Source organism: Diceros bicornis, chromosome 11 (assembly GCF_020826845.1).
Source record: "Diceros bicornis minor isolate mBicDic1 chromosome 11, mDicBic1.mat.cur, whole genome shotgun sequence".
Taxonomy (NCBI): domain Eukaryota; kingdom Metazoa; phylum Chordata; class Mammalia; order Perissodactyla; family Rhinocerotidae; genus Diceros; species Diceros bicornis.
Window position 1 is genome coordinate 64882242 of NC_080750.1, and position 26511 is coordinate 64908752.

At 33.7% G+C, this 26511-nt stretch overlaps 1 protein-coding gene across 9 annotated transcripts in view; it reads right to left on the reverse strand.

Annotated features, from left to right (window-relative positions):
* HMBOX1 (homeobox containing 1) overlaps positions 1-26511 on the reverse strand; it is a 111992-nt gene that overhangs the window by 68384 nt on the left and 17097 nt on the right. For all 9 annotated transcript variants that reach the window (XM_058550424.1, XM_058550420.1, XM_058550422.1 and 6 more), the window contains exon 4: positions 20949-21034. In XM_058550424.1, coding sequence (XP_058406407.1) covers positions 20949-21034 — 86 coding nt within the window. The remainder of the gene's footprint in view (positions 1-20948; positions 21035-26511) is intronic.

The window sequence follows — 26511 nt, forward strand, 5'->3', positions numbered from 1 at the left end:
ATATTATTTAAACTATCCAGTTTAAAAACCAAAACTTATGAACCATGCAAAGAAACAGGAAAGTATGACACATACATAGTAAAAGAAGCAGTCAATAAGAAGTGTCTTTGAAGAAACCCAATGTTGGACTTACTAGATAAAAACTTAAATCATCTGTTTTAAAGATAACCAAAGAATTAAAGAAAACACATCTAAAGAACTAAAGGAAAGTATAAGAAAAATGCCTCACCAAATAGAATATCAATAACGAGAGAGGAATTATAAGAAAGAATTAAATAAAAATTATGGAGTAGAAAAGTATAAGTGAAATGAAAAATTCACTAAAGAAGCTTAACATCAGATGTGAACTGGCAGAAGAAATAATCAGTTAACTTGAAGATATGTCAATTGAGATAATCTATTATGAGAAATAGAAAGAAAAAAGAATGAAGAAAATAGAGCAAAAGCCTCAAAAACCTGTGGGACACCATCATGTATACCAACATACACATAATGGGAGTCCCAGGAGGAAAAGAGAGAAAAGTGAAGAAAGAATATTTGAAAAATAATGGCCAAACAATACTCAATTTTGATGAAACACATTAATATACCCATCTAAGAAGCTCAATAATCTTCAAGTTGGGTAAACTCAGAGAGATCCACACCGAGAAACACTGTAAACTGCTAGAAAACCAAAGACAAAGAGAAAATTTGAAAGGTGCAAGAGAGAAGTGACTCATTACGTACAAGGGACGCTCAGTAAGACTAACAGCTTATTTTTCATCAGAAACCATGAAGTCAGGAGGCAGCAGGATCATCTATACAAAGTGCTAGGGAGAAAAAAGAGTGTCAAACAAGCACTCTATATCCAGCAAAACTATCCTTCCAAAATGAAGACGATATGAAGACATTGCCAGACGAACAAAACCAGGGAGAACCCGATGCCAGCAGGCCTGCTCTACAAGAAATACTAAAGAGAGTTCTTTTGGCTGAATGACAGGACACTACACAGTAATTCGAATACACATGAAGAAATAAAGAGCACCAGTAAAAGTAACTACATAAGTAAATATGAAAGACAGTATAAATGTATCTTTCCTTATAACTTCTTTTATCTCTATTTGATTTAAAAGAAAACTGGATAAGGCAATAATTATAAATCTAAGTTGATTGGACACATAATGTATAAGCATGTAATTTGTATGACAATAATGGCACAAAGGAGGGGGTCAGAAATAAAGCTATAAAGGAGCAAAGTTTTTCTATACTACTGAAATTAGGCTGGTATTAATCTGAACTAGATTGTTATAAATTAAGATGCTAGGGCCGGCCCCGTGGCTTAGCGGTTAAGTGCGTGCGCTCTGCTGCTGGCGGCCTGGGTTCGGATCCCAGGCGTGCACCGACGCACCGCTTCCCTGGCCATGCTGAGGCCGCATCCCACATACAGCAACTACAAGGCTGTGCAACTATGACATACAACTATCTACTGGGACTTTGGGGGGAAAAATAAATAAATAAAAGTATTAAAAAAAAAAAAAAAAGATGCTAATGGTAATCCCCAGGGCAACCACTGAGGCAATAACTCAAAAAAATATAATAAAAGGAATTTAAACTGGTACACTAGAAAATATCTATTTAACATAGAAGAAGGAAGTAATTGAGCAACAGGGGAACAAAACAGACACAAGACATAGAAAACAAATGACAAAATGGCAGATGTAAATCCTACTTCATCATAATTAAATTAAATTTAAATGGATTAAACACTCCAATAAGAAGACAGAGATTGGCAGAATGGATTAAAAAAACATGATCCAAGGTATGCTGTCTATAAGAGATACATTTTAGATTCAAAGACACAAATAGGTTAAAAGTAAAAGAAGGGAAAAAGATATACCATGTAAACAGTAACCAAATGAAAACTCAAGTGGCTACACTAATGCTAGACAAAACAGACTCAAGACAAAATTTGTTATGAGAGACAAAAGAAGGCCATTTTATAATGATAAATATGATATTTGATATAATGATAATTCATGAGGAAGACATAATTTAAAAAATATATATGCGGGGTCGGCCCATGGCTTAGCGGTTAAATGCATGTGCTCTGCTACTGGCGGCCCGGGTTCAGATCCTCGGCGCGCACCGACGCATTGCTTCTCCAGCCATGCTCAGGCTGTGTCCCACATAACAGCAACTCGAAGGATGTGCAACTATGACATACAACTATCTACTGGGGCTTTGGGGAAAAAAAGGAGGAGGATTGGCAATAGATGTTAGCTCAGAGCCAGTCTTCCTCAGCAAAAAGAGGAGGATTGGCATGGATGTTAGCTCAGGGCTGATCTTCCTCACACACACAAAACATATATATATGCATCAAACAACAGAGTCCCAAAATACATGAGTCAAAAACTGAGAGACCTGAAGGGAGAAACAGATAATTCAACAATAACAGTTAGAGACTTCAGTACTCCACTTTCAATAATAGATAGGACACCTAGACAGAGGATGAACAAGGAAACCGAAGACTTGAACAACATTATAAACCAACTAAACCTAACAAACATCTATAGAACATTACACTCAACAACAGCAGAATATACATTCTTCTCAAGAGTATGTAGAACATTCTCCAGGACAGACCACATGTTAGGCCATAAAACAAGTCTCAATAATTTTTAAATCATACAAAGTATGTTCTCCAAACACAATGGAATGAAATTAGAAATAAATAACAGAAAAATAAAATTGGGAAATTCACACAATATGCGAAAACTAAACTACACAGTTCTAACCAATGAGTCAAAGAAGAAATCACAAGAGAAATTAGAAAATACTTTGAGATGGTTTAAAAAAAACCACATACAACATACCAAAACATATGAGATAAAGCTAAGGAAGTGCTTAGAGGAAAATTTATTGTTGTAAATGCCTCTTAAAAAAGAAAAAAGATCTCAAATCAATAATCTAGCCTTCCACCTTAAAAAATTAGAAAAAAAAAAGAGTAAACTAAATCCAAGGCAAGCAGAAGGAAACAATATATGAATGGAGAAATAAATGAAATAGAAAATAGAAGCATAATAGAGAAAATCAATGAAATAATAAATTGATTCTTTGAAGAGGTCAACAAAATTGAGAAACTTGTAGATAGATTGACAAAGCAAAATGAGGGAAGACTCAAATTACTAAAATCAGGAATGAGAGAGAGGACATTACTATTGACCTTACAGAAATAAAAAAGATTACAAGGGAATTCTATAAACTCTATGCCAACAAATTATATAACCTAGGTGAAACCGACAAATTCCTAGAACAACCTATTGAACCTGATTCAAGAAGAAACAGAAAATCTCAATAATCCGTATCAAGTAAAGGCACTGAATTAGTACTCAAAAATATTCCCACAAACTAAAGTCAGATGGCTTCACTGGTAAATTCTACCAAGTGTTTCAAAAATAATTAACACCAATTCTTCACAAACTCTTCCAAAAAATAGGCAAGGAGGAAACACTTCCCAACTCATCTTATGATGCCAGTATTACCTTGATACCAAAACCAGACAAAGACATTGCAAGAAAAGAAAACTAGAGATCAATATCCCTTATAAATACAGATGTAAAAACCTCAACAAAATACTAGTGAACTGAATCCAACAACATATAAAAAAATTATACACCATGACCAAGTGAGATTTATCTCAGGAAAGCAAGGTTCATTCAACACATGAAAATCAATCGATGTAGTACACTATATTAATAAATGAAAAAACCCATGGAATTATTTGAATACACACAGAAAAAGCATTTGACAAAATCCAACATCCTTTCACAATATAGAACACTCAACAAACTAGGAATAGAAGCAAACTTCCTCACCTTCATAGAGGACCTCTATGAAAAACCCACAGCTGATATCATACATAGTGGTTAAAGACTGAGCACTTTGCCACTAAGATCAGGAAAACAATGATGTTCGCTGTTACTACTTCTATTCAACATAGTACTGGAGTAGTCTGGAGGTTCTAGCCAGGACAACAATGCAAGATAAAGAAATAAAAGGCATCCAGATTGGAAAGGAAGAAGTAAAACTACCTCTGTTTGTAGATGACATGATCTTCTGTTTAGAAGATCTGAAGGAATCCAAATGAGCACACGTGCGTGTGCGGACACACACACACAAAACTATTAGAATAAACGTGTTCACCAAGGTTGCAGGATATAAGATCAACATACAAAATTGAATTTTATTTCTATCCACTAGCAATGAACAATCCAAAAATGAAATTCAGAAAGCAATTACACTTACAATAGTGTCAAAAAGAATAAAATATTTAGGAATAAATCTAACAAAAGTAGTCCAAGACTTGTACAACAAAAACTACAAAACACTGTTGAAAGAAATGGAAGAATAGCTAAATAAATGAAGGACATCTCATATGCATGGATTGGAAGACTTAACCTTGTTAAAATGACAATACTCGCCAAATTGATCTACAGATGCAACAGTATTTCTATTAAAATTCCAGCTGGCTTTTCTGCAGAAATTAACAAAGTGATCCTAAAATTCAAGGGACCCAGAATAGCCAAAACAATCTTTAAAAACAAGAATAAAGTTGTAGGATTCACACTTCCCAATTTCAAACCTTACTTTCAAACTATAGTAATCAAGACTGTGTGGGTACTGGCATAAAGACAGACACGTAGATCAATGAAATAGAATTAAGAGTCAAGAAATAAACCCATACATTTAAGTCAATTGATTTTTGACAACGATGACAAGAATATTTGATAGGGAAGGAATAGTCTTTTCCACAGATGGTGCTGGAACAAGCATACATCCACATGCAAAAAAAGAAAAAATGATGTTGGACTCCTCCCTCACATTATATACAAAAATTATCTCAAAAATGGATCAGAGACCTAAGTGTAAGAGCTAAAATTATAAAACTCTTAGAAGAAAACATAGATGTAAATCTGCGTGACCATGAATTAGGCAATAGTTTCTTAGCTATGATACCAAAAGCAACAACAACAAAATGGACTTCATCAAAATTAAAATCTTGTGTGCTTCAAAGGTCACTAACAAGAATGTTAAACTATTTGCAAACCCTATATATGACAAGGGACTTGTTATCTAGAATATATAAAGAACTCTTACAATTTAATGTAAAAAGACAAAAACTTAATTAAAAAACGGGCAAAGGATTTGACTAGACATTTCTCCAAGAAGATATACAAATGGCCAAAAAGCACATGAAAAGAGGTTCAACATCATTAGTCATTAAGGGAATATAAATCAAAACGACGAAATACCACTTTACAACCACTAGGATTGCTATAATTAAAAAAGTGAATAATAACAAGTGTTCATAAAGATATGAAGCAATTGGATCCCTCATACATTTGTGGTGGGTTTGTAAAATAAAAAAGTTTGGCAATTCCTCAAAATATTAAACACAGAATTATCATATAACCCACAATTCCATTCCTAAGTATATTATTAGAAAATCTGTCCACACAAAAACTTGGCTAAGAATGTTCATAGCAGCATTATGCACAACAGCCAAAAAGTGGAAATAATCCAAATGTCCGTCAACTGATGAATAGATACATGTGGTATTATACATACAAGGGAATATCATTCAGCTATTAAAAAGAAATGAAGCACTGATCCATGCTACAACGTGGATGAACCTTGAAAACATTATGCTAAGTGAAAAGAAGGCAGACACAAAAGTTCAAATAGTGTATGAGTCTATTTTATGAAATGTCCAGAAATTTGTCTGTAGCTAAATCTATAGAAATAGAAAGTAAGCTAGGCTTGCCAGGAGCCAGGGAATGAGGGACTGGGAAATGACTGCTCGTTGGTATGAGGTTTCTATGCTAACCTGTATCTGTACAGGAATATTCCCAATTATGGGAAAATATTCCTATAATATTCCCAAGAATATTATTCTTGTTGCCTCATTCCTCCAGAACTGTGTTACCCTTAAACCAAAGATCATGGATCAACCATTCATAACTAAGATACTATCAGGGAAACTTATTTCCTTTTCCAGGATAGAGGAGGCATGTGTCAGTGCCCATCATTTTCTTTAGATTCAGAATTCTTATTTGCTTTAGTGTTTTAAGGTTCTAGTTACTGCTTCATTGAAGATAGAGTTTTTCTTTTCTTTTTGTTTATTTTTATTGTTTCTGCTGGGTTATGATGAATAGGAGTGGAGAAAAAATTTATTCTGCTATTTTTAACCAGCAGTATCCCTCAATCTTATTCTAAAGTTTGCTGATCTAATGAGCAAAAAAACTGTTAAATTGCATTGATTGTTCTTATTTAATTTTCCAAGAGGCTGCAAATCTTTTCATATGTTTATTGGCCATTCATATTTCATCTTCTGTAAATTACATATTGATAGCCTTTGTAAATTTTGCTATTGGGTTATTTGTTGTTTTCATACTAACTTGTAATTGCTCTTTTGATATATCATAGATAACAATCCTTTGATCTCTATGTTGCAAATATCTTTCAGTGTGAATCTTGTTTACAGGGTCTTTTATTGGACATATGCTTAAAAATTTTATACAGTTAAATCCATCTAACTTGATCTTTTGGGTTTCATGTATTACTTAAGAAAACTTTCCTACTTCCAAATAATAAAAATATTCAATATTTTCTTATAATAGTAATGTAGGACCTTTTATCCAGCTTTAAAAAATATATATATTTAGTACTTTATTCCATGTGGAAACTGATGTTTGTTTCTGGTGTGATATTTTTATTTTTTCATTTTCAAATAGACAACCAATGGAAAAACACCATTTCTTTACAGATCTGAAATACATTCTTTATCTAAACTATATTTTCCTATACACAGGAGCTATTAATGAACTCAGTTCTGTACAAGTAATACATCTATCAATCTGACAATATGATTTTATTTACTTACTCTAACCATATAGTATACTTTAATATCCGGAAGGGCAAATTTGTTCAAACTCTCTCCTCTGTTCTTTTTAAATAAGGTCTTAGTTATTCTTGTGTATTTTTTTCTCACAGATAAATCTTAGAATCACGTCAAAAAAAACAAAATCCTGTTGTGATTCTGATTGGTATCAAAGGGCACACAGAGCAAACTGGTGATACTTGAGTTGAATCTAGCCAGTACACATTATTGTACACTATATTTAGTTAGTGCCTGTGTGTGGAATAAAGGCAAAAAAAGGTTTAAAGTCGTTACTGAATTGCTTAATGTCAACAGTTAGTTCCAAATTATAGTATTCAGAAGATGGAATATTAAGCACTTTTTAAAAACAGTGATAATATAATAATGTATACATATATCAAAACATTGCGTTGTACACCTTAAATATATATAATTTTTGTGAGAAATTATTAAAAAAAAGAAACAGAAAAAGACAGCTCTATAAAAATGGGCAACAGATTTAAACAGGCAATTCACAGAAAGGAAATATAAATGGCCAACAGTAACAACGCTAAATAGTAATTAGGGAAATGCATTTAAAACTGCAGTGATGAAAGATGCCAGGAGAGTAGATCTTAAAAGTCCTCGTCACAAGAAAAAAAAATTTTTTTGTAACTATGTATGGGGATGGATGTTAACTAGACTTACTGTGGTGATCATTTCTCAACATACATACATTTTGAATCATTATGCTGCACACCTGAAATTAACATAATGTTATATGTCAGTTATACCTCAATAAGAAAAATAAAACTGCAGTGAAATACCATTTCACTTCTATCAGGTTGGCAAAAAAAGAAAAAGTCTAATGATGACCAATTATTAGCAAAGACGGAGGTCAATGCTTAGTATATAGTTGGTTACAAGTGATTTGGAGATCAATCCTAGCAGGATGTTCATCAATGTTTATATCACACTTCATCAAATCTACAATTGATTACAAGATGCATTATTATTTTATGTACCAATAAAAGAATAAAACTGCCAAAAAAAAAAAAAAAACCAAACCCAGTGATAATACTATTTATGTACTGATATGGGATAATATCCAAGTTAGAAAAGCTTGGTGCAGAATAGTGTATACAGTATACCACCTATTTGGCAAAAAAGGAGAAAAAGACTATAGATATACTTATTTGCTTATTATAAATGCATAAAATATCTCTGCAGAAACTAATAACATTAGTCTCTTCTGGGAAGGGGACTATGGCTGAGAGACAGAGATAGGAGAGAAATTTAGCACTGTATACCCTTATGTACTTTTGAAGTTTGAACCACGCAAATATATTTTCTAATATAAAAAGTAAATCTAGGGGCCGCCCCGGTGGCGCAAGCGGTTAAGTGCGCGCGCTCCGCTGCGGCGGCCCGGGGTTCGCTGGTTCGGATCCCGGGCGCGCACCGACGCACTGCTTGGTAAGCCGTGCTGTGGCGGCGTCCCATGTAAAGTGGAGGAAGATGGGCACAGATGTTAGCCCAGGGCCGTCTTCCTCGGCAAAAAAGGAGGAGGATTGGCGGATGTTAGCTCAGGGCTGATCTCCTCAAAAAAAAAAAAAAGTAAATCTAAATATTCTTATTTTATTTTTAACTTTTAGTGTATTAGGCTTTTATTTCAATAATAAGAATACATAGAAAAATTTTTAATTCCACTTTAGGAAATTAATTCTGTTCAGAAGATATTTTAGAATGATTTTTATATTTATTCCCTCCCTTTTCTTTTTTAAACTGCTTTATTGAGATATAATTCACATACCACACAATTTACCCATTTAAAGTGTACAATTTAATGGTTTTTAGTATATTTAAAGAGTTGTGCAACCATCACCACAATTGATGAACAACTGTTCTTTTTGAACAATGAAATAAGGATACTAGACAGAATCCTGGCAAGGTCAGCAAGTAGAGAGATTATAGGGCAGAGAAGGAAGATCTTGCCAAAAGGAAAGCTGGACTTTCTCCTCCTCACTTCCTAACTCTGCTCAGGTATTAGATGTAATAATATAAAAAACATTTTTTAGGCAATTTTGTGCACGTCAAACTGTGGAAGGCAAGTCACGGTGAAGAAAGTTTCCCTTGCTAATGTCAAAATGAAGTTTAGATAGTATTTTTTTTTAGATGGAAAAGGAAGGAGTATTTTAATAGCTTTTCCTATAATTGTGGATATTCTGGATATTACACTAAAACTTGACAAGTGATATATTCTTAAAGGTTAGCTGTGATGTTGAATCTGAAATCAACTCACTAAACTTTTTCATACTCTGTTAACATTAAAATCCACTGATCTATCCTGAACTTTTTTTTTATTGTTTTAGTTTTAGGAATACGACAATGATTTGATACATGTATATATTATAAAATTATTATGACAATAAGTTTGGTTAACATCCATCACCATACATAGTTACAATTTTTTTTTATGATGAGAACTTTTAACGTTTACTCTCTTAGCATCTTTCGAATAGATAATACAGTATTGTTAACTATAGTCACCATGCTGTACATTCCATCCCCAGGACTTATTTATCTTATAACTGGAAGTTTGAACCTTTTGACCACCTTCACCCATTTCGCCCACCCCCCACTCCCCACCTCTGGCAACCACTAATCTATTCTCTGTATCTATGAGTTTGGGTTTATTTAGATTCCATATATAAATGATATCATACAGTATTTGTCTTTCTCTGACTTATTTCACCTTGCATAATGCCCTCAAGTTCCATCCATGTTGTCACAAATGGTAAAATTTCTTTCTTTTTTCATGGCTGACTAATATTCCTGTGTGTGTGTGTGTATACATACACTACTTTTTCTTTATTCATTCATATATCAATGGACATTTAGGTTATTTCCATGTCTTGGCTATTGTAAATATACTAAAATGAAAATGGGGGTGCCATATATTTTTAAAAGTTCATTATTAAGTGGTCAAAGGCTAGAAGCGTTATAGTTAACATATTTAGTCTCAGGAAGCTCAGCTTCAGAAAAGTCAAACTGGAGAGGGATGAAGGGGAATAACTGCTGGCTGAACATTAAGTAATATAATAGTTAATAATAATAATAAAAAACTTCTATGGCATTTACTATGTACCAGAAACTTGACGTAAATTAACTCATTTAACCTACTCAAGAACCCTGTTAGGTATGTATTACTATTATTATTTTCTAAAAGAGGAAAATGAGGCTTAAAACATTCAGTAACTTGCCCAAAGGTACATAACTAGTAAGTGACAGAAATCATATTTTGAACCCTCAAAGTCATGCTCTTGACCACTGCACTATACTGCCTCTATAAATCTGAAATGCTGTGTCAAGAACACTGGCTTTGCAACAAGACAAACAGCAATTAGCTGTGTGACTATGGGCAAATGATTGAATCTCCTTTAGCCTCAGTTTTCTTGTCTGTAACTGAAGAAGTTAACACCTGCCTCTCAAATATATAAAACAGTTAGCACAGCACCTAGCACTTGTTAAGTGTTAAAATAAATTATAGCTAAACATAACAACCCTCCAAAAAGAGAGGTTTAGCTAACATGTGCACAGTAGTAAAAAACAGAGCCATCAGTTATCTACAACTCACTTAAAGGGCTATATGCTGTCCCGGTAGGTATTTAGCACAACGATAAAGTGAAAAATGAGCTAAAGTGAAAAAAGCATGGGCAACAATGGTTTAAGAGATATTGTTCTATATTATGTGTGATAATAATTACTTTAACACATAGCACTCAAACATTTCAAAGACATTCTTTATGCCCTAGAAAAATCAAGACAAACTGGTAATAAATGTCCTTCAAAAAAATGTTTAGCAATGGAAGGGCTTGGGCACAACAATCTTTATGTTTAAAACAGTCAAAGGAGGAAAAAAAACACTTTTATGAAAATAGCATATTCTAGTTCTTAAAAGGTCTCAAAACATTAAACAAAGACACATTAGGAATGTTTCTAAAAAAGCTTTCCTATGTTTCTCATAAAGAACAATAACAAGCCTGGGGCAACGTTATATTGGACACGTACATTAAAAATCAATGTGTTCAGGGCCGGCCCCGTGGCTTAGTGGTTAAGTGTGCGTGCTCCACTACTGGCGGCCCGGGTTCGGATCCCGGGCACGCACCAACGCACCACTTGTCTGGCCATGCTGAGGCCACGTCCCACATACAGCAACTAGAAGAATCTGCAACTATGACACACAACTATCTACTGGGGCTTTGGGGAGAAAAAGGGGGAAAAAAAAATAAGTTTAAAAAAAAATTAAAAAAAAAAAATCAATGTGTTCAAAACCAAGAAGTTGTCCATAGATCTGCTTGGAAACGGATTTACAGATAGGTTGCTCAATATTTTTAAAACTACTATAGGAAGCAAAATCTCATAGCTTAAGTGAGTGAGAATTATGTTCTTCACTCAGATATACTAGGGCACAGAAGAAGGGCTACTGCTGTATCTAAAGCAAACTCAGTTTGGTTTGTGGTTTGTAATCCTGCTATTTTAGGCAAATGGCAAGAGAAAAGTATTTCTGCCAAGGGTAAAATCATGTAGAAAAGTGCTGGCAACCTTTGAGATATTAAGGACCCAATAATCTCTACTATTCTATATTCTATTCTGTTGACTTCAGTACAGGGTACAAGCCCTACAAGATTGGATCTAGGTAGTAAGTCATGACCAAGTGTAAGATATTCACTATACTTAAAAAAAAAAAAGCACAGTCTCAAAATAAAAATATTTAAGGAAGAAATAATACCAATTCTATACCAATTCTTCTAGAGATATAAGAGAAGGGAACACTTCCCAACTTGTCTTATGAGGCTACATTATCATAATAACAAAACTAGACAGGATATTACAAGAATAGAAAAAAGAAAACAAATCCAGAACAATACCCCTCATGAACATAGACACAACAATTCTTAACAAAATATCAGCAAACTGAACCAAGCAAATCAGTGGAGTTTTCCCAGAATGCAAGGTTGGTTTAACATTTGAAAATCAACCAATGTAATTCATCATATTAACAAGACTAAAAAAGGAAAACTAGGTGATCCATCTCAATAGATACAGAAAAAGCATTTGACAAAATATAACATCCATTCATGATAACAATTCTCAGAAACAGAAGAAAACTTCTCTTGAAGGGCATCTTGATAAAGGGCATTTATGAAAAATGTACAGCTAAGATCATACTTAATGGTGAAAGACTGAATGCTTGCTCCCTAGGACTGGGAAAAGGCAAGGATGTCTGCTCTCATCACCATATTCAACATTTAACTGGTGGTCCTAGTCAGTGCAATAAGGCAAGAAAAAGAAATAAAAGACATATATATTGAAAAGGAAGAAGTAGAATTCTCTCTGTTCACAGATCACATGATTGTCCATGTAGAAAATCCTAGGAATTTACAAAAAAAGCACTATAACAAATAAATGAATTTAGTAGGGTTACAGAATAGGTCAATATACCAAAATCAATTATTCTATGACACAAGAAACAAACAACTGGAAATTGAAATTAAAGATAGTATCAATACAGTAGTACCAAAAATATAAAATATTTAGAGATGAATTTAAGAAAATACATGTAAGACTTGTACACTGAAAAATACTAACATGTTTGAGAGAAAATAAAGATAATCTAAACCAATGAAGACATAGACCATGTTCATGGATGGAAATAATATGATTAAGATGTCAATTCCTAATGTTAGATTGATCTATATATTCAACACAATCTCAATGACAATCTCACTAAAAATATGCTTTTTTGTAAAACTTGACAAGCTAATAAAGATCTAGAATATTGACAGTGATCTTTAAAAAGAAAAACAAAGTTAGGAGGAATTATACTTTCTGATTTCAAGACTTACTATAAGTCTACAATAACTTACAGTTTTGTATTGGTATAAAGATAGACATAAAGACCAATGGAACACGGTAGGGAGCCCAGAAATAGTCCCACATATACATATTCAATTGATTTTTGACAAAGGTGCGAATGTAATTGAATGGGAAAAGAGTAGTCTCTTGACCACTGCAGACTATTTCAACAAATGATGCTCCAACAATTGGACATCCATATGGGAAAAAAATATGTCTTGACCTTTACCTCACACACATACAAAAACTAACTTGAATTGGTCAGAAACCTAAATGTATGAGCTGAAACTATAAAACTTTTAGAAGAAAACATAAGCAAGTCTTTGAGACTTCATTTAGGCAAATTTTCGTAGGACACAAAGAGCATGAATCATAAAGGAAAAAAATGATAAATATAATTTCATCAAAATTAAAAACATTTGCTCTTTGAAAGACAATACTAAGAAAAAGAAACTGCAAGCCTCAGACTAGGGTATCTGTATATCCACATATTTAAGGACTTGTACCCAGAATATACGTAGAACTCTTGTAATCAACAATAAGGCAAACAACTTGATTAAAAAACAATGGGCAAAAGATGTGACAGACATTTCACCTAAGAAGATACACAAATAGCAAATGAGCATCTGAAAAGATGCTCAACATAATTAGTCATTAGAAAAATGCAAAATAAAGCTAGAGGGTGATTCCATTACATATGCACTAGAACAGCTAAACTTAAGAGAAGCACAAATACTAAGCGCTAAAAAGAATGCAAAGCAGCCAGAAATCTCACACATTGCTGGTGGGAATGCAAAATGGTATAGCCACTTTGGCAAACAGTGTGGCAGTTTCTTAAAAAGTTAAACATACACTAAATAATTACCCCACAATTCCATTCCTATGTATGAGAAATGAAAAATGCCCACACAAGGGCCGGCCCCATGGCTTGGCGGTTGAGTGCGCACGTTCCGCTCCTGGCAGCCCGGGTTCGGGTCCTGGGTGCGCACGGACGCACCGCTTCTCCAGCCACGCTGAGGCCGCGTCCCACATGCAGCAACTAGAAGGATGTGCAGCTGTGACATACAACTATCTACTGGGGCTTTGGGGGGAAAATAAATAAAATCTTAAAAAAAAAAAAAAAAAGAAAAATGTCCACACAAAAACCTGTAGAGAAATATTCATAGCAGCTTAATTCATAATAGCCAAAACCTGGAAACAACTCAAATGTCCATCAACTGATTAACAGATAAATGAATTTTGTTATATCCACTCACTGGTCTAGTATTCAGCATTTACAACTTACAAACTACGGATACATGTAACAACGAATCAATGAATCTCAAAAGTATCATGTTAAGTGAAAGAAGTCAGACACAAAAAGGTATGCATTGTATGATTCTGGTCACATGACATTCTAGAAAATGCAAAACTATACTGACAAAATGCAGATCAGTGGTTGCCAGGGACTTACAGTGGGGATAGGCATTTCACTGCAAAGGGGCATGAGAGAACTTGCTGAAATACTGAAAATGTTCTATATCTTGATTTCGGTAATGATTATACCACTGTATAAATTTGGTACAACTCAGAGAACTCTACTCTTATGCTAATTTTATCTCAATAAAAGTGACTAAAAACAAAGAAAAAAATACATTTCCCCTGCATACCTGAAGTTTATTTTGTGAGGATCAAATGATATAGTCAAATTTAGCTGAAGTTGACATATGCTGATATTAAAAGCTTTCTTAAAGGCCCTAGGAATTTGAATAATTATTTCAAAATTTTCTAGACCTCTCAGATATTAAGGCCCTCAAGCTTGGTTAGTTTAGTCAGTTTAAGCTTCAGCTTCTCACCTAACTAAAGTCAGTAACTACACATTACTAAATCTAGTACAACTTCTGACAGAGCAAATTATGTTCAGCAACTGATGTCAAATTCTTTGATTTAAGATCCATCCGTGAGGAAACTTCAAGAGTTAACAGGATAATTCCTTAATGCATAAAAGACTACATCTATAGTTTACAAAGAATGGTATTTATTCTCTTCAGAGCTGCCTTCTGCAGCAAGTTATTTATAATATTGCCTGATGACTCACATGGACTACAGCTAAACTTTAGGTTTTGCTATTTTATCAGACACAGATAACTTCTGACTTTCTTACTAGGGTTATTACTTCTTCTTTCTGTCATTTATCCCTATTGGTTTTTCTTTAATATAAGGAAAATTAACTTATGCTAGGTAAGAAATATTTCATAAAACTGTTGAAGGAATATTACACCTTAAGCAAAGATTTTTCTCCACAATCTTAGGAAACAAGAATTGGGGAGAAACAAAAATGAAAATTATCAACTACTGTGCCTAACCTTTCAAAGTCACTTTTGTCAAAGCTTATGGTGAATAAAAATTCTTTAAATGTAGTTTCAACTTTAAATACAGGTGGAAGAGACATCTTGTTTTTTACTTGAAAACCAACCTTCATAACTTTAACACTAAAAATGTACAGCCCTACAGATTGCATTTGAGATGATGAAAGTCCTACAATGAATTTCAAGAATTGTAGAAAACTGATTTTTTTTTAACAACAAAAAGTATCCTCTGAAATTGTTTTCACTCCAGTTTTTCACTTAACCATTACCAAAGTGAGAAAATATGAGTATTCAGATAGAGGCTGAATTTTTTCCTATGAAAAAAAAAGTAGTCTTATGTGTTGTGTTTACAAGAAAACAGTTTGCCAACAAACTGCAGAAGATAGAAGAAAATGAGATAAAAAGAATTTTTTGAACCAAGGACAACATCTGTTCTTATTCTCCAGAGGCTGCAAGACAAGAAAAGAATTCTAAAATACACTCTGCAAAAACATTTATGTTGTTGGTAATTGAAGTCCATTCAAAGATTTGAAAAGAAGTGCTCTCCTAACAGAAACAAAAACTCTAAACCTTTTCAATTTGGAGACAGAAATTACATCTCACATGTAGAAATGTACCCATTTTGTAGATAGATAATAGCCTTCAAATTGGAGATCTACATAAAACTAGTAAAATTCATTAGACAGAAATTGATAAAATCTTGTTAAATGAGCATGATAATTTTATTTTGTTCTATTATAATACAATTCCACAGTCTGTGATTTATGCCCTACAAACATTGCTTTTCTAATGTAGATATAAATTCTACTTGTTTATAGTAACTTTATTCATAATTCCCAAAACTTGGAAGCAACCAAGATGTCTTTCAGTAGGTGAATGGATAAATAAACTGTGGGATATCCAGACAATGGTATATTATTTAGCGTTAAAAACAAATGAGCCAACGAGCCATGAAAAAACATTAAGAAACATTAAATGCATATTATTAAGTGAAAGAAGCCAACCTGAAAAGGCTACAATACTGTATGATAACATTCGAGAAAAGGCAAAACTATGGAGATAAAAAGATCACTGGTAGCCAAGGGCTGGGGGGAGGGAGGGATGAATAGGTGGAGCACAGAGGATTTTTAGGCAGTGAAACTATAACATCATCTTACGATACTGTAACAGGGGATACTTATTATACATTTTTCAAAACCCCATAGAACGTACAAAACCATTTAAACCTAATGTCAACTATGGACTTTGAGTGATGATAATGTGTCAACACAGGTTTACAGATTATCACAAACGTACCCCTCTGGTGCTAGATGCTGATAGTAGGGGAGGCTGTGCATATGTGGGGGGCGGGAAGTATATGAGAAATTTCTGTACTTTCCACTCACTTTTGCTGTGAACCTAAAACTGCTCTAAAAAATGAAGCCTATTTTTAAACAGGTATATTGATACTTTAGTTGGTTTTTAATATCTGGTCTGTTGAGGGAGAGGATCAATTTTACCCACCTTTGTAAAGACATTACCATTAAACTGAACACGTAGTGTTTTTATCCTTCATTTTAAAGATAAATAAAACAAGCAAAGTGATTTGAGGATAGCTGAAACATTTCTAAAACTGGTTCAGAGCTTCTCTTTTTACAGAAATTCTTACATTTTGGGAATGAGAGTCACTAGATATGGGTAAGATACACACTGGTTAAATGCACTTAGTTTAAAAATAGAATAGAATTTGACAACTAGAAAAAATACTTGGAAAATATTTGATCAAAGCCCCTCATCTTATAAATAAGGAAACTGAGGCTCAGAGAAGCTCCATGATTCACTCCAGGTCACAAGGCTATGTAATGACAGAAGGATAAGAACTTTGGTATTCTAAAGCTTAACAGTTGCTTTTCCACTATACTACTACTATTCAAGAAAACAAAATTTTGATTAATTTCTTAAAATTCAGAGATGATAATTTTTTTCTTATTTATTTATTTTTAAGCGGACATGAATCCAATTAGTATATTTGTTCACCGGCTAAACATTCACTCAAGCTCTGCCCATTTACTTATTTATTCTGCTCACCTGATTTTTCCCAGAGGTAATTTATAACGAAAATCATGTTTTAAGAATTCTAACAGCCAAAGAAAATGTCTTACCCAGAGAGTGAATATAAAACACATGTGTTTATCCCTAAAGCAAAGGCTATGCTCCCCACCCTACCATTGTTAGGGAGAATTTAGAATCTTGCTTGACCTCTTACAGAGGTAAAAATCTACCCTTGGTGGGAGCAGCTGTGATACTATGAAAGAAGCTACAAATAACATGCTTGGAAATTCAGCAGGCACTGTTATTATATCCTGTTTATACTGTTATTTTTCCTATCAGTAGGATATTATTTATACAGACCCCACCCATGAACTTCTTGTTTATCTTATTATAGAAATCCTCGGAATCTATAAAAAGAAGCCTGTATTTGTTTCTGGAACAAGCACATGTGTTATAATTTTGCACCTCACTATACTTTTTTATTTAGCATTTTCTTTTGTTATGCACTACTTGTTCTCATTTTTATCTCAAGGTTGATTTATTTCATTATTTCACATATTAGAGTTGACCTTTGATTTTAAGAGACTCCCTTATGGGACAGAGATTCCGGAGCACCATATCCTAAACTTTACTTTGGGGTAGATTTCATCAGACAGATATTCTTCTAAGATATACTTGACTAATTTATTTAAAGACAGAAAAATGTGCCTATATACTGATCAGGTACCCCAGTGAGTGAGCCCTGGATGCCTAGAAGGCTTCCTACTCAGGCTAGTTTATCCCAGGTGGGCCAAGTAGGAGGGCCAGGCTTTATACTGGTTCTAACTCACTCACTATTCTCTAGCTGTATCTCTTTTCTGAAATGAAAAGCCCTGCCCCTGAGTTTAGCTTGATGGCTAGATGGGCTAGGTAAAAGTGTAACATGATAACACATAAGAAATACACAAATTCAGTAAGTTTACCAATGGGACAATGAACCAATCTGGTTATAAATCATCCTCATTTCCATGTTTATGTAAATAACTGAATTAAAGTAGATAAAAGAAAAATGCGAGTTCCTTAAGGGTAGAAATTCATGCAGCAATTATTCATGAGCAAATAAATAATTATTTCTGGAGAGGGAACATCACTGGACAAAGTCACATGGGATTAATTTTCACATGTATAGCTTGTGTTACCTTCACCAATACTCCCTTCACCCTACAAGGCAGCACTACAAGGTAGCTAGGTAAACATGAAATCCTCAGAAAGAGCTGCTTTTAAAGAACATTACTCTAAAAAGCATAACTGAAATGAGCTTTAGTACCTCAGGGTGGTGAACTAAGTTAGTTAATTTCAGAAAAAAGAGAGGTCTACATGGGCTAAAGTGATCAAAGAAGTCAGAATGAGTATGTTAACTGAGGTAATCTTGATAAACAGGAATTTACAAAAGGCTGAGGTGAAGAGGTAAAAGGCATCCCAGGTACAACCAACGATTTCTAAGCAACCAAGTGAGCAGAATTCTGGAAAGAGCGACTAGCTGAATTCAGACAGGGAGTATATTGAATAGTAGATGGCAACAAAAAGAAGGTTGGAGTCAGATTATAAGGAGTTTCATTTTTCAGACCACGGAGAACCATCAAAGATATAAGAACATGGGAAAATGAACCCAAGCTTTTGCACTAGGAATGAAGAGGAGGAAGAATAAGTTGGGTTAAGACTGAAATGGGGGAAGAAGTTTTTAACAGTACCAAATCCTATGATTATAGTAGCAAAAGAAAGGTCCGTGTGATATAATAGATAATAAATGTGTAAAAATATTTTCCACTCTGCTTTCAAAAACAGGAGATGGCATCATGATGACTATTACCAAGTGGGGCCACGTTAAACAACCCCAGTCCATTGCAGTTAATGTCAGGAAAGCCTACCAGTCTCCTAGAACAGTACTTCTCAAACCCAAATCACCTGGGGATCTGGTTAAAATGTAAATTCTGTTTCAGTAGGTTTAGGGTGGTACTTTGTATCTTTACATTTCTAACAAGTTCCCCATACTGTTGTTCCATGGACTACATTTTGAGTAGCAAGATTCTAAAACATCTTTCAGTTTCTCTTTCCAAAAGGGCAATATTTGATATACTATATTTAATCCATCATGGTATATCTAAATGCTTTTAGATATGCCTAAGAAATTCCTTTTAAAGGTATTCTATTATAATTTGCATCAATGTCAGATGGGTTTCAAAAGCTACTGTTTTAAAAGTCCAAGATGATTCAAGATTCAGGGTATTCAAGATAGAAATATTTTCACCTAGACAAAGTCAACTTTATAATGCTGTTTTATAACACTATAATTTTGCCATTTTTTTCAGGCTGGCAAACTAGAAGATACCATTGCTTCTAATCTTGAGGGCTGAAGTAAAAGCCCTGAAAGACAACACTCCATCTTTTAATAGTGCACAACAGTGGGTTTTGGTAAAATCCACTTAACTTGCCCTTAAGTGCCCTTAGCACCATACCTTAATCCTCGAAGATAAAGGTAACAATTTATTTTAAATATCCTATTGAAAAACACCTGAGGATTACAAAAATTAAATTCACACACCTTCCTTCTGTTTAAGATTTCTATAGGATATGCCTTTAATTAAGGTCTTTTACCATGAACAGAGTTGTCAATTTATAAAAATATATTACCAGTGTTATATATTACATACACACGTACTAAGATTGGCTGACCTTAGATTCTTGGGATGAAATTTAAGACTTCTGAAATCTCAAGTTTCATTTTTAACCAAATTAACGGTCAATAACAACCTTTTAGGTAAATAAGCTTCTATGTGTATCAATGTCTAGGGAACAGAAGTAATATTTTAAAATTGGAAGGTAAAATTGAAGATCAGATCCAACAGTTTCATTGTAGAGGTAAGAAACTGAGGCACAGAGGCTAAAAAGCCCCGAGTCACATAGCTGCTAGTGCATGTTAAAAAAAAGGAAGGGGGAGGAACAAATTAATTTTCATATCTATCAATGTACAATGTACAATGATGTATAAACTACAAAATGTAGTTGAAAATGTAGTTTCTGATTCCTCTAGTGACTAATGCATAGTTGATTTTATTGAGGTCTTATAAATCATTGATATCCAACAAAGGAAGACTAAATACCAACAAAGGAAAGACATGTTACCCCATGATTTAAGAACTTCATAAAAATGCAATCTGAATAGAGAATGACACATATACACCACATACTTGGGATAGGGCTGTGGTGGGGTGGGTAATGGGATGGGATATAAAGAACAAAGAGAAGACAATGGTAACTTATCTTCTCAGTAATAGTTTGAGGAAAGCTTGCACATACAGAAAAGTGGTTAAAAAAACATAATTTCTTTTACTCTCATGAATCATTTTTTATTGGGGATTAGATTTGGAGGACTGCAAAGCTTTTAAAAATATGAAATATAGACAGCAGTTGGATGTGCATGTGTCATAAGTTCTGTCACAATTAAAAGAAAACCAGAGAACCCTTTATAGCCATAAAATAATGAATTTTGTGCTTATTACAAATGCTATAAAATTTACTAGCACAAGTAAAAAAAAAAATCACTGGAGAAATTCCATGATATTGGAGACAATGGGCTTTAAATCACAGGCATACATTATTATGCCTAAGTTGACAGATCTGCACTGCAATGCAGAAATGCAAGCAATATTCCAACATCTGCACCAGAAGGCAGAGACTAGACATGATTCCAGAATAAAGGGCTCTTCAGCTCTTACCTGTTACCTGTGCAACAACTGCTTGGGAAATCCTCCGATTGGCAAGAAAGGCTTTGATTTCCTCTTTTATCACACTGCTGTCCCTCCTAACAAAAACAGAAGACAAGACCAACAATGTATGTTGAAGGTAGAAATCCTCATCTTTGCTAAGAAAGGTGAAGCAAAGAGGTGGGGAGAACATAGAAAGAAAGGACACAAAAATAAAGGTAAACAGACCAGGCTTGTGTGAAAATATGAAATTAAAACAAACCAAGAAACACCAAATATTCAAGTCCTAAAACATCACACCATCAGACAGACGCTTTAGTGAATGCCATAGTAGATATAAGTCTCATACCAGAGGATGGTTAATCACATGCTGTGTATAATTCACATTAGGAACAAGGTTGCCATATGGTATATACAAAGTTTCATTACTGGGGAATGAATATATCTTATACAGACAAATCCTAGAAAAATAAAAAGCAACAACGACAAAAATCAGTTGTGAGTAGATTTTGGTTTGCATGTTAACTATGCAACTGCATAAATAATGTTCAGTTCATTTTAAAACCTTTGTTAAAGGAATAGAAATCATCATTCTCACAAATGCTAAAATATTAGCCATTTTAAGAAAGGTTTTGCCTTTTAATTTGCCTTCTTTTTCCTGTATAAACCAAAAAAACATTAAGTGAGATGGGTTGAATATAAACTTTTAATATAAAAAGGCATTTATTAATTTTATATGACATGTAATAAACAGTATACTTTAAATTATATTCTGTGTCCTTGGGATTATATATTATAGACCTAATATTTCCTCCACTAAGATGCCTTATAAATTGTTACTTATTTAAAAATTCAACAAATTCTCAAAAGACTAAACATTCACTAGAATGACAATGAATGGCAAGTCTTCTATTCCTCCACCAGAACAAATAGAATGCTTAAGTAAAAATTATACTTAAACCCTTAAAACTGACCAATTTCTCTTTGAAAGCTTTATGTCCAAAAGGATTACATACATAGAGCACTGATTTTTGTTCAAGCTCAAAAGAAACACAGAATGTGGTAATTTGTAATCTAATAATACCAGGGTCAGCAAACCATGGCCCAAATCTGGCCTCCAACCTGTTTTTATACAACCTATGAGCTGAGAACAGTTCTCACAGATGAACATTTGCAGTCAATTTGATAACAGAGAACACTAACTTTGAACATGAAGTAAACAAAATATTATCTCCTTCCCCCCCTGAAAATTCCATTCTTCTCATTAGTAGGCCTGTATTTTTAAAATTATACTCAATTTTATTATTCTATATTTCATTTTGTCAATAAAAATTTGTGACCATTTGTTTGCTCTCTTGTATGCAACTATCTATATTATATCCTCAACTTTGCCTCTTGGCCACAAAGTCTAAAAGGTTTACCATCTAGCCCTCTACAGAAAAAGTTTACTGACTCCCAATCTGAGACAAAGGGATCATGAAATCTTCACAAATCGTTTTGTGAATGAACCACAAACTCCTTATGGGAGCTCAAGTCTCTCTAAAGATTATCTGGATCAATGAAAGAAAAGTTTCCCATCCAAAAAGAATCAGTTTTGATTTAACTTAGAGCAGATATTTTATTAGCCCCTTGCTGAGGAGGGGCCATACACGCTGTTGGTGGAGTCTAGGCTCCCTTTCAGGAACTCTGGAAAAGAGCAGAGAAGTGAAGGAAGAGACTGGTCCTGATCTACTGGTCAGAAATACTAATCAAAAACATTCCTAAAGGAAGAAAATAGCTACCTAATTTAATATTTAAAATTTCTCATACTGATCTAGATTCTGATATAGACACTGGCTAGATTCCTTCCAAAATGCTTGTTTATATTTGATATATTTCTTTGAAAAATATGCATTCTCATTTTATTTTTAAAATTGTGTATCTGAAAGAAAAAGGCACAAATAAATACATTTTAAAGTCAAACAAAATAACAAACTGCTGAGTAAAATACAGGTAATGTAGACCAAGCAGCTCTCAAATATCCATCAATAATCAGTTGAGCAAGAGAGAACTTCAGCAGTATCCATTTCAATTGCATTATGTAAATAAAACAACCAAATCATTTGGTTTCTGATACAGCTGCAAAATTAATCTGAAAAAATTTAAATAAAGCATTGCATTCAATGTATAGAATGTCCTTCTAGAAAATTGAAAACTGAGTTTAAGAGAATATTTTTTAAGGTTAAATAAAAAATTATGTGCTTTTGTGGAGAAAATGATTAAACAGTATTTTCTTTTTTTTTTTTTAATTTTATTTATTTATTTTTTTCCCCCAAAGCCCCAGTAGATAGTTGTATGTCATAGTTGCACATCCTTCTAGTTGCTGTAAGTGGGACGCGGCCTCAGCATGACTGGAGAAGCGGTGCGTCGGTGCGCAGCCGGGATCCGAACCCAGGCCGCCAGCAGCGGAGCGCGCGCACTTAACCGCTAAGCCACAGGGCCGGCCCAGTATTTTCTTGATTACTGATTTAAATTAGAATTTAAATCAATTTATTTTAAATCACATTCACTTAAAAGTAGACACTAAATCATAAAGAAGAGATAACACTCAATTATTCCCATAGCAAATATCCAGTTTGTGAATTATTCACAGCCTTGCAGTATGATATTATCAAGGACTGCAGCAAGACAGAAAGAACTTCAAAAAGTCTGCAAAATAGCAGCAGTTCAGTGAGCCTCTCATAGGCTATATTTTTATATGTGTGGCATGGTACTCACCATGAATTAAAATAAAAATAAAAACCTCTTTACTCAACTACTTTACCAGAGAGAAGCTGTTTCAAACTGAAGAAAAACATAAGACTTAAAATATAAGGGTGTGCTTGGGCAAGTCACTTAATAAAGCTGGACTCTGGTTTCATCATCTGGTAAAATGAGAACATGAATACTCCCATCATAGACTTTTAAAATTTCTCTCCAACCACTGAACTTAAATTTAAATGAAATTTAATACTAAATGTGTGTATATAAGTGTGTGTATAATACATAAAATAAAAAATTCTTCAATGTAAAAAGTTTTGAAACTGTAAAAGCATTACATAAACAATGACTATTATTTTATAAAATCCCAGAAAGAATCCCAGGAAAAGAAGAAACAAATGATCTGCTATAACTATATAAGATTGAAGTAAACATCTGTATCAGGTACTTCAAGGCAACATGGAAACATTTCTATAGTTAATTTAGATACAAGCAGTGATGTGTCATTTAGTTGGTTTCACTAGGTACTTTAAAAACAGTTAACAGCATTCAACTTTCACTGTACCCAATTCTCTTTATGTATTTCAAAGGCTTCCATTCTACTGAGTTAACTTTGTTCTTTAAACTTTCACATATTTCCCTTCATTCAGCTTTCTTTAACAACTGGCCTCTCCTATTGTCCACATTGTACCCTGTGAAATCACCAGCTTCTTGGTGTGAAAACTCCTTCGTTTACTCCAAATCTAATTCTCTCATCTTCTCACTTTCTCTCTCCATCTGAAATCTGACATCCTCTTTAAAGAGAATGAATTCCTTTTTCCTCCCTTCTTTTACAAAATCTCACACTCACAACTTCTACTCCTCAAGTCTTACGGAATTAAAGCGAAGCGTAGGCTGATCTTTTTTGATTCCACAGCTTACTTCCAAGATAAGCTACCACTCTATTTGCATCCAACCACTTAAAGTCCACGTCATCTCTTCCTATTACCTTTTCCAAATCACAGCCATGCTAGATTCATCTATCTGGGTGACTTCCACATGAGGATAAAATTCTTCCTTTCCACCCTCCATTGCCCTTATTTTTATAACTTACTAAACTTTCCATTTTTACCTACAGACCTTTCTTAGTATCTGGATGAATTAATCAGTAATGCCTCTTTGTGGAATCACTCTTTTGTAAGACACAATTTAATTGTCATCTATTCAGAGAAGTTCTCCCTGATCCTCAGAGCTAAAAAAGATCTTTTCTTCTAATAGCTAACTTTACCATTTCAATTACATCACTCACATGCTAATACATTACATGTTATTCTGTATTACAGTTGTTCTTGATCTGGTCTTCTCTCTCCTACTAGCCTGTAAAGTCCTTTAGCACAAAGATTTTGTCTTATTCATCATAGGGATTGCATATAATAGAGCTTAATTTGTTCAATGAATGAACAAATCTGTAGTTGAAAGATAAAAGGTTGTAAAATGGAAAACTTGATCTAGATAATTTATAAAACAGCTCTAAAAACTTAATCTCAAATATGTTTAAGCTTCCCCAATCAGAATGGAAAACAGTTCTTTATGCTAGCTTGAAATAGCAATGCTTCCTTTTCTGGAACGCAGGATATTAAAGATTGTATGTTTAAAAGTGGTATGCTTTTAAGATCTTCTCTATTCTCTTAGTTGATATACACTACACAGTCTTTAGGACCTCTTAAAGGTAAGCCATTGATCTCAAAAACTTTCAGAGATGGAGCAATACCTACCAAGACAGACTATTTCACAGGTGGAAAAATGTAATTACATATACATTCTTTCACGTTTGAATAAAAACTTGCTCCCTTTAATGTCTACCCAGGAAGATAAAGCATAATTTAAAATGTTAAAAGATAACTTTAAAAGAAAAGTTACTCTCTATGTACAAATAACCTGGTAACTGATTATTATGACCTATAGAACACAAATACCCTTCCTACACAAGTAAATAACCTATTGTTAGGCATATAGACAACCAACTCAGAGGAAAGTCTCAGAATCTTGTATAAAATACTAACACTCATAAAATTTAGTACATGAGTAGTTAAGAATAACATCTTTAATATATGGCATTATTTACTAATTCTAATAAGCCTCATTTCAGTTGTTATTTTACAATATATACACAACTAAATAGATACTTTAATAGATGTATGCTACTATATTAGCAGATGTACATATATACCTACATACAAATATATATGTTAATAGATGCATTTTAAAAATATTAATATGTAAAATGGGTCTTCATTCTAGCTCTTGGCTTTCAAGTCCTTCCTAAAATGTTATATTCAACCATTTGTTGAGAATTCACATTCTAGTTTCCCTTTCTTTTCTTTTTTTCCACCCTGATCAATTAAAAAATGGAAAAAGTAGCAGTTACTTTCTTTCTGATTCTTTCTTAACAAGTTGATCAGGTGTATAGTTATAACCTAACCAAGTCTGACGAAAAAAAAAAACCTCTCCTTTGTGTACCCTGACATTGTTAGGAGCTAAGTTTGTGGACTCAGTGCATTATGAGATTTGAAAAATATATCTTATGGTTGAGCGCACTGGGAGGTTGGGGAACATGAGCATGCAAGATGTGAATTACATATGATATACATAGAAAAGAAGGCAAGAAGGCATTCAGGTACCCATTTTCCCCAACTAGAGATTACCAAATCCAACCCACAGTAACATCACCATAGTGCTGAGTGATCAGCAAGAGCAGTATAGCTCTACATGGACAAAGGATACTCAGAAAGATCCACTGCTCAAAAATTTCTCCTAACAGTCTACCAAATAAAAATTCATTTGGTTAGTAAGTGAT